Genomic DNA, 9,996 nt, shown 5'->3' with positions numbered 1-9,996 from the left:
GTTTCACTAAATAAAATAAAATCTTCATCTTCTGCCATCCGGGCTGCCACAGAGTGAGGTGGGAAGTGGGTCCAGGGTGCAGGGCTCAAGTCCCTTCACTGCCCCTTCCCCAGCTGCCCATGGATGGCCCCGAAAGGCCGGCATTCAGCCTTCCGGAGGGGACATTTTCCACAAATATTGTTGAATGAGTATTGAGTGCACAAACCACATTTCTGTGTTAACAGGTAGAGGGTGCAGTGAGGGGCTGCTGCTGCTGGAATTCCGGCCCCATCTGCAATGGGGTGGAGAGGAGGCTGGGAGAAGTGGGATACGAGAGACTGTGTCAGGGCTTTAACCTAAGTGGATGTGGAGAGACAGGAAAGGCGAGAGGTGGGGAGACGGGGGTGACTCCTGAGCTTCTGGCTCAAGCATTGAGGGAGCAGTGGTTCCACTTACCCCAGGGGGAAATGACTTCATTTATCCAACCCTCTAAAGTGTTGAGGGCCAGGGATCAGCATGTCCAGATGTTACTGGAAAAACAGATCAGTAGCTCAGAATCATGCTTTGAGGAAGACATAGGGTGATTTTAAAATATTTAACCATGGTAAAGCATGGGTGCCCACCCATCAGAACTAATGCTGGCCACGAGGCTGGAGCAAGGTCCTAGAGGCCCTACTACACCAGGGTTTTAGCCCGTTAGTTGCTGGACTGTAAGGAGGTGTGTGGTCCTGAGGGAGGGTACTCAGGGGCTCAGGGCTGCACCTATTTACCAAGCAGCACAGAAGTAGTTCAGTCTTTTATTCTCTGCCATGACTGCATATGAATGAGCCCTGGGGCTCTTAGTACATGCCAGATGCTGTGCTAAGCTAAACCCTCTCCACCCGTGGCCTCATTCAACCTTCACAACCATCCTGTGAGATATCATCACGATCTTCATCACCACCCTCCCCATCATCTCTGTTCTGCGTAAGATTGGAAGTGGTGGAGCAGTCTCCTTACCACTGTGCTGAGTCTTGCCTGGGGAATTTCACTGCAACCTATAATCCTGGTGCTGGATTGCCTGCAGTTTAGTCAATATCTTCAATAACTCATGCCTAGCCTCTGTTCAAAGGGCAGGGCAACCTCACGTTTCCTGAGGGCTCCCATCACTCATGGACACATTCCAAGAGACTTCCCACAGGACTTTGCAAACCTGTTCTAACCAGCTGAGCCCAATCCTAACAGAACTGGCCACTCCCTCCTCTGTGCCCTATTACACCTGGTTGTAACACCTGCAATAACTTATAACATCTACCAGCTTATATGGTTGTCACCCCTACTTGGTTACAGGCCCTTGGAGGACAAGGATCCTGTCAAGTGCATCTTGAATTCATTGATACTTAGCAAAATGCCTGGCTATGGGCTCAATAAATGTGTGTGGAAATGAGTGAGTGAGCAGACACATAAACCAGAATGAAATGTGATTGTTATTTGGGATAAGAGCTACCATAATTCATTCTTTTTCTTTTCACCACTTGAATTTATATCTAATTACTTCTCTGACCCATGCAGGTATTTCCAACTATTAATGTTAAATGTTAAACCACTCCATAGTCTGAGATCAAAGACTGCAGAAATGATGGTAAAAGGAAGAGTAAGAATATGCCTGATGCAAGCAACCGACCTAAGAAGGAACCAGGAGAACTTAATTTGCTCCACATACAGGAGTTTGTGCTGCTCAGTTCCCTCCCCGAAAGAGGAAAAACAAGTTATTAAAACATACATATCAACTCTTTGACTTTAAAATAAAAATACAATTTATAATACTTATAAAGGACCCATCCTGATTAGCAAACTGCTTTGGGAAAAACAGCTGTGAAGCCTTAGAGATGCTGCCTCAAGGACGCAGAATGACTGACAGAGAACTTCAGATGAGGGGCCTTCCAGCCAGAAATGAGGCATGAAGCTCCATATGCAACTCAGGTCTTGGCCTTCCCCAACTTCCCAGGTGAGAGAGAAAAGAGCCCCTGCAGCCTCTGGCTCTGCAGCAAGGGACAGGGGTGCCACACAAATCAATTTGGCCCTGCACTTGTGCTGGCGGAAGGCGGAAGATGTCACAGTTAAGAGCAGAGCCTGGGTTCAAACCTCAGCCCTGCCACTTCCTAGCTAATGATCGTACAGGATGCCTCTCAGCCTGCTGCCCCTCTGTAAAGAGGGGAATGAAACTGCCTATCTCTGAGGAATATTAGGAGGACTAAATAGAAGCCTATGAAGTGCTAATAAGCATCATGCCTGGCACACAGGTACTCAATTCAATAAACAGTATCCCTTATTAAGTGGCAGGTGAATGGCAACCTGGAAAGTAAAGGAAATATGCCCAGGTTTACATAGAGGTCAACGGCCATGAATGGCCCAAGATAGTGGTTATCAAACTTGGCTGCACATTAGAATCAGCTAGGGAGCCTTTACAATGCTAGTGCCAGCCCTCTTTACACTCACTGAAACCAAATCCATGGGGATGCGCCCCAGCAATTTTTAAAAGCTCCTAGGAGATTCTAATAGGTAGCCAGAGTTGAGACCCTTTGCTGTAGCTAAGAGCTGGAGTCAGGCAATGACCTATAAACGGGCCTGCTAATTGTCAATCAAAGGTATAGCCCCAGGCCTAAGAGGGAGGCCATCTTGGTTTCAGAATTGAAGAAAAAGTGTCTTAAAATTGAAAACTTACCCATCTTTCTAATCCTGTATACTGCACATTAATAAAGTGTATCATTGAAACTTACTAAATTCTCAGAAAGCAATCACTCTGGAAAAGTCGTAACAAAGCTCAAGTGTTTATTAAGAATTAAAAATACTGTAAATAAGCCATACAGTTCATTTCACAGTAAACTAAACAAACCTTTTTTTTTCTTTTTCTTTTCATTTTTTACTTTTTCTCTTTTTTTTCTTTTTTTTAAAGGGCAAGACAGCCATTAAAGAACAGTACAGCTCAAAGGGAAAGGGAAACAGCAAACAGCTACAGAAAATGCACACGTTCCTCACTGACAGATGGGGCCTGCTGTGACAGCAAAACCCATCATGGACATCATGGCAACATAAAGACGCAGCCTCCATTCCCCAGGGAGGTGGCCCAAGCCTTTATGAGCAGCTCTCGTAATACATTTCCTGAAAGAATCCAAGGACTCCCCTTTCAGGGAGTCTAAACCCTTATTCTAAATGCATTATTTGGGGTCCTTACCAAGAGGTGACACAGGGTGGCCACAGGGGACTGTGGGGTGTTGGGCCTTCACATTCAGAACCGCCTGGATTCTTTGCATAGTTACCTTTGAGATCACGAGAGGATTCAGGAATGGAAAAAGACACCCACACCACAGGAGGTGACCCTCAAGCAGCTGATTCTTTTCAACTAAAAACGGAAGGGCCTGTCCCCCTCCCGATTCAGAGCTGACATTTATGAGGTGTAACCAGTTTAAAGTGGAAGACAAGAAGTGAGTGACATCTCATGAAAACTTCAGCCAGAAGTAGTAAAAAAAAAAAAAAAAAGTAAAATGAATTTTCCTTAAAGACAATTAGAAAGAAAAGTGCCTCCTCCCCACCACTTTTTTTTTTAATTTGAAATCTGCCAGCCAGCCAGGGGTTTTTGAGGTTAATCTGCTTCTGCTAATCCTCGCTTGCAGCCACTATAGTTCTTCCCTGACACCCGACAGAGATCCCTTCTAGAAGGCATCTCTGATTGACAGGGGCCAGGTCTCCAGGAAACCCACCCAAAGCAGAAGCAGAGAACTTGAGCAACCCACGGCGTGTGGTAACAACCGTAAATAAATTAACCGGGCACGAAAACACAAATAGCCCTGGTGGTCCAGGTGGTGGAGCAGGGCCAGCTCCTCGGGAGGGGCCACACCGCGGGGGGAGAGGCGCGGGGTCGGACAACACGTTTTTGGTCAAGAGAAACTGGCAGGGCCGTCCGCGCCCTGCACACACAATCCATTTAGACCTTCTCGTGAATCTTTTCCACTTTCACGAACAACCTATCCAAGTCATTCCTCAGGTCCTCTAGCAAACCCTTGGCCGACTCCAAGTTGTTCTCATTGGTCTCGATCTTCACTGAGTACGCGACCAAACTGTCCACGGCAGTCCTAAGCATTTTCAAGTCCGACTCCACCTGGCCCACGGAGGCTCTGAGGTTGTCTAGAGAGGAGAGTCTGTCCAGCAGGTCCTGCGGGGGCGCGGCGGCGGCGTCGCGGCCGAGCAGCGCGTGGACCTGCTCTTGCACCTTCTGCAGCGCCTCCACGGCGCCGGGGAGCTGGGCCACGCGGCGCTTTAGCTCCTCCACGTCGCCGGACAGCGAGAGCTGGGCCTGGCCCAGGCCTCGCACCGCGCCGGCCAGGCCGTCGGCCTCTGCCTCATCGGGGCCGGGGCCCAGGCCGGCCACGCGCTCCTGCAGCTCCGCCAGGCGCCGCGCCTGCTCCTCGCCCTGCGCGCGCAGAGCCTCCAGGCCCTCGCCCTGGCGCTCCCAGGCCGCGCGTGCCGCCTGCACGCCGTCTTCCACGCTCTGCAGCCGCGAGTCCAAGCCCTGGCTCTCCTTCTGTAGAGTCTCGAAGGCCTCAGAGGCTCTAAAGGCCCCGTCTTCTTCCGGCCCGAGGGCTGCGGCCTTCAGCTGGCGGAGCTCCTCCTCGAGTCTCCGGATCTCCTCGGGAAGGCGGGAGGCCGTCTCCTCCGCCTGCAGGATCTTCTCCGTGAGCGCCTGCAAGGTGAGGTGCTCCGAATCGGCCGCCTCCTTGAACCTCTGCTGCTCCTGTTTGAGGCTCACCAGCTCTTTGACCTCCGTGTAGACATCTGACTCCATGGTCTGCACGGTGCTTCTCAGGGCCTCAATGTCCTTCTCTCTGGACTTCACCGAGGTTTGTATTTCCTCCACAACCTCCTTCAGGGCTCTCAAATCCTGCTTGTACCCCTTTGAGTCCTCCAGAGAGGCCACCTTGGTCTTGACGTCGTTTATTTCCTTCTGGCTCCTCTTCTGGACCTCGGTAAAGATGGCGATGTTGTCGTTAATGGACTTGGTGAGCTCGGTCAGCCTCTCCTCCACTGTGTTCTCCAAGGATGTGAAGTCCCGCTCCCGGGCGTCCTTTACCACGTGGATCCCATCAGAGAGGTCTTTGAGGATCTCATTCTGGAGTTTTTGTAGAACTTCACTGATGCGGTTGATCTCACTCTCCCCTTGCTTCACGGCTTTCTCTGTGAGATCTTGTTTGTGTTGGGAGCTTCTCACTATGGACTCAAAAGTCCCAAAAGTGGCTTGCAGAGACTGCACCTGAAATCAAAATCTCGATGTTAATCACAAAGAGCCGGCAGGTTTTATGCGATTCAGCCACATTGCTTTTTGTCTGCCCAGCTTCCAGGTCCCTCCTCCTCCAGAACAGCACCATAATTTTCCTTTGGAGAACCATCCCTGCACACAGTCCATGTGGTTTGGGGGACCAATTGGAAGGCCCCCTCCAAGTGCTCCAGGGTTGGTCTGTAGCCCAGGCCTGACCAATCAGTGCTTCCCATCCACCCACCCACCCCCACCTCCTGGAGCCACAGTGATTAGCCCAGGGAGGGGCATGTGGCCAAAGCCAATTCCAAAACTTCTCTTAAAACTACTGGGAAAGAAATCCTCTTTCTACTGGGACTGCTAGCTATAGGATGAGGGAAGCCTGGCACAGCTCAGATCAGCACATAACCACTACCAGTCTACAAATCAGGCCAGCACAGAGGGAAGCAGAACTGGGAGATGGTAAGATTAAGTTCCGAAGACATAATCTAAATCCCTGGATAGAGCTATACCTGAAGGAATCTACTCTTGAACTTTTTAGTTTGAGCCAACAAATTCCCCCTCCTTTCCGCCATCTCTCTTTAAGCTAGTTTAAGCTGAGGTTCTAGCTCTTGCAACTCTGAGTCTCACAAGTTTTCATAGGAGAAAAGCAGAGGCACATGGGAGACACCAGGCTGGGAGGCAAGAGACAAGGTTCAGGTCTGTGCTCACCACTTTTAGCTGTGTGACCCGGAACAAGTCACTGTCCTCACCTTAAAATATGACCAGTAGACCAGTGATCCCTTAGCATTTTCTGGCTTTGTGAACACATTATGATCCTGTTTACCACTACACACTCATTCTAAATAAATTCTACCCTAAACAGGGTCTGACCTGGGAACCACCTTGGGGATCGGGTTTAATGTACTGAGAGGCTGGACATATGATGATTAATGGCCTGATGTGGCTTCATCCTGATGTGGCACATGGTACCACATCATGTGCCAAATGCTTTCTTGCAAAGAGAAAGACGGAGAGGGAAAGGGGGAGGGAGAGGGAAGGGAAGGGTAGGATCTGAATCTATCAACCAATTCACCACCAATTCACAGAAAACATATGAGAGAAACATGCCATGAGAATACAATCAGCCAAATCCACAATGTGGAAAATTCTACAGGACAGTAATCAGGATCTTCAACAATTAAACGGTATACTTAAAGAGGGAAATACAGGAAACTATTATAGATTAAAAGACACTGAAGAGATTTCTTAATTAAATGTAATGTGCAGACTCATATGGCTCCTGATTCAAACGAACTATAAAAGACATATTTTTGAAAGAGTCAGGGAAATCTGATTTTGGACTGGGTATTAGAAGATAATCAAGAACTAATGAAATAAATAAAATACATTCCAAAGGGGAAAAAAAAAATAAAGAACTAATGGTAACTTTGTTAGGTGTAATAAACTGCATTTTGCCAAAAGAAACAAGGAGAGAAGAAAGGGAAAGAAAGGAAAGGAACTCTTCGTTAGAAATAAATCCCAAAATACTTTGGGTGAACTAATGTGTCAGTCAAAATTAAAATTAGATCCTAGTTCACTATCCACTGGGTCTGCCAGGGCAACAAGGGCCCTTCAGAGGGTTTAGAATTGAACTGCCAACATTAAATATTAGCTTGATTCCACTACTTAATTAAAAGAAAGGTCACTATTTCAGTGGTTTACAGCCAGGTCAATTCTTAAAAATCTGGACTGTGTAGATGGGAAAACTGAGCCCCAAAGAGTAAAGTACTGTACATAGCCGTGATGGAGAAGGAGTGGGAACCAGAAAGGAGAAAATAAGGGAGGGGCAGAGAGAAGAAAGCCCAATTTCTTCCACCTGGATTCAAGACCTCCACCATCGGGGCCTCAACGTCACCCTCCCCTCTCATGACTTCCTAAATGTTACTCTGCCACAGGCAGGACAGCCACCTGCTGACCCCCAAACTGCCAGTGTGTTCTTCACTCCTTCTCTTCACAGTTCACCACCATCTAGATCAAGACTGGCACTACCCTGGGCCACCAGAGTACAGGCCAAGGCAAACTCCACACTCTTGTCTTCTGAACTCGCACAGCAGTTACCCTCAACTGAAACCTACCTATGTGCTGCTTCACAAATTGGATTTGGGTCTTTTGCACCTTTGCACCCTCCACCAGGCCTATGCGGAGCCACATGACTATCAGACTTCACTAAATATTATGACTGATTGGTAAGTGGGTAGATGAAAGACAGGAAACTGAGAGGCTAGTGATTATACTCCAGCAGTATGTCTATGTTTTAAGAATGATTTGACATTCAGAATAGGCAAAGCAGCACTGCCTGCTTAATTCCCTTCAAAAAGTCACCTCCTTGGCCTGCAGCATGGAGCAAGATGACTCACTCCAGTTGCTCTGCCAGTCTTAAGAGGAAATTCCTAGTCCTGCATACTCCACACAAGTCAATAGAAACTTGGCAGGGCAGGCAGCATGCTGGGAAAAGGAGGCAGCAGTTCCGGGCTGAGAAGTGGTGGCGGGATTTTTTGTTTCCATCGTGCAACCAACTTTCATTGAGCAATGACATTAGTGCAGGATGGAGGAGGAGGAATGAGACAGAAGGAGCTGCATTTGGTGTGGAAAAAACACAGAAAGGGTGGAACTTAAGCAACTTTGTGTTGAAAGTTGGGTCCATCCATACCTGAAATAGGCCCCTATGGACCCTGAACTGGGCCGTGGCCTATACAGTGTCATGCAGTCCTGCCACTCACCAGCTGGGGTCTTTTATCAATACACTTAATCTCTAAACCTCAATTTTCTGGTATGGAAAATGGAGTCAAAACTGCCAGACTTCCCTCCCAGAGTTGCTATGAGTATCAGATAGTGAGCAAGCCCTCATATAAATGTGCCTCCTGGTATTAGTCACCAGTAAGACCTAGTATTTTTGGCCTTTCCTTTCCTCTAAAGCTGAAATATGCTTCTTCCAAGGCCTATGCAGCCACACTGGTCCAATAAAGGACAAGGGGCCTAAAGATATGAAATATTTCATTAGAACTTCGCAAACGAGTAAGATTACTAGCTTTTCCTTCCCCAGGTTCCGGGTCTATTAAAACTGGCTCAAATGTCTCCCACTGGGAGAGCGGAGGTGCGGCCTTGCCCGAGGCTTCCAGGGATGAGCTGGCTTCCCTTCCAACCTCCTCTTCAGACAACTCTGCCCATTCAGCGGTTCCTAATCCAAAAAGAATGGACTCCCCAGAGCATGCCGGCTTCCTTACAGGTCACCGCTAATGTCCTGTGACAGGCCCTTGGCCCACCCTCCCGGGCTGGCCGGACCATCCTCGAAGCGGTCCATCCCTCGGAGCCGAGTCCTCCGCGGCCATTAACAAAGAGGGTCTGGGGACTGCCTCGCCACTATGGGGCCGGGGCGGGGGCAGCCCGCGCCGCCGGCGGAGGACACGGGGCCTGGGCCGGGCGAGGGGCCCGGCCAGGAGGGCACGAGGGAGCCCGGCTCGGGGTGCGGGGGTCGCAGCCGGGCGGCCGGGGTTGGGGGGCTGGGGTTACCCACCTTCTGCTCGACACCCTGCAAGCCCTGACCCAGCTCCTCCCTCTGCCGGGAGAAGTCCTGGTGGCTGCGCCGGATCTGCTGGACCTCCTCCAGGACGTGGTGGACACACCAGCCGGAGAAGGCGGCCGCCGCCACCAGGGCGAGGTAGAAGAGAAAGTTGAGCGCCCGGCCGAGCCTGCGCGAGCAGGACGCCGAGGATGAGGCGGCCGCGGCGGCGGCGGAGGAGGAGGACTTGCCGCCGCGGTGGCCGCCCTTGCCGTGCGCCTGGTTCTGCGGATGCTGCGGCGGGTGCTGCTGCGGGTGCGGCGCGGACGGCGGCGGCTGCTGCGGCGCCGGCGGCGGCTTCTTCGCCACGTCATCCGCGCCGCCCGACGGGTGGGCGCCCTTCTCCGAGGGGCTCGCGGCGCCGTGGCCGCCCTTGGAGCCCCTTTGTTTGGCCGAGGGCATGGCGGGTGCGTCGGCGGGTGAGGCCGCGGGCTGCGAGGCGAGCGAGCGGGGCGCGCGGCCCGGGAAACTTCCTCAGGCTCCCCCGGGGCTGGGCGAGCCGCACGCGGGCGCTGCTGGCGTCGGAGCGGCCGAGAGAGAGAGAGCGGGCGGGCTGGCGGGCGAGGAAGGAGGCCGGGCGAGGGAGGAAGGAGGAGGGGGCCTGCCTCCGCCGCCGCTGCCGCCGCCGCCGCGGCGCCGACCCCGCCTCCCGGGAAGGGAGGCCGGGAGAGCGGATCGGGGAGATCCTGCCACGCACGCGGGGACCGGCGGACGGCCCCTCCCCCTGCCGCCACGACCCCAAAGAGGGAGGGCCGAGCTGCGGGCCGCCCTGCGGGGTCTCTGCGGGCTAGGACAGCGCTGGGGGCGGCCGAGGAGGGAAGGTGGCGGCCCAGCGGGGTCTACGGGAGCCGGGGTGGAATGGGAGGTGGTGGAAAGGAGAGAGGCGGCCCAGCGGGGTCTGCGGGGACCGGGGGGTGGGGGCAGGAGCGGGGCGGGGATAGTGTCCCAGCCGGGTCAACGGAGGTCGGGTCCGGCGTCTGAAGTGGCCGAGGTGGGAGGGGGCAGGAGGTGGCCGAGGTGGGGAGCGGTGGGCTGGGTCTACGGAGGCGGGAGCCGGCCGCCGAGGTGGCCAAAAGGAGGGGGCGGAGGCCTGAGTCGATTGGGACCAGGACTGGCGACTGAGCTG

General features: G+C 52.3%; 1 protein-coding gene across 1 annotated transcript; it reads right to left on the bottom strand.

The window, feature by feature from the left end:
• Window positions 1-2,773: 2,773 nt before the first annotated feature.
• CKAP4 (cytoskeleton associated protein 4) lies at window positions 2,774-9,409 on the bottom strand. The gene is made up of 2 exons (XM_074375140.1): window positions 8,826-9,409; window positions 2,774-5,266 (listed from the first exon to the last, which is right to left on the bottom strand). Exons 1-2 carry the CDS (start codon window positions 9,270-9,272, stop codon window positions 3,944-3,946), a joined length of 1,770 nt encoding a protein of 589 aa, XP_074231241.1. The 5' UTR covers window positions 9,273-9,409; the 3' UTR covers window positions 2,774-3,943.
• Window positions 9,410-9,996: the final 587 nt, after the last annotated feature.

Source organism: Camelus bactrianus, chromosome 12 (assembly GCF_048773025.1).
Source record: "Camelus bactrianus isolate YW-2024 breed Bactrian camel chromosome 12, ASM4877302v1, whole genome shotgun sequence".
NCBI lineage: Eukaryota > Metazoa > Chordata > Mammalia > Artiodactyla > Camelidae > Camelus > Camelus bactrianus.
This window is presented reverse-complemented; position numbering and strand designations above follow the sequence as displayed.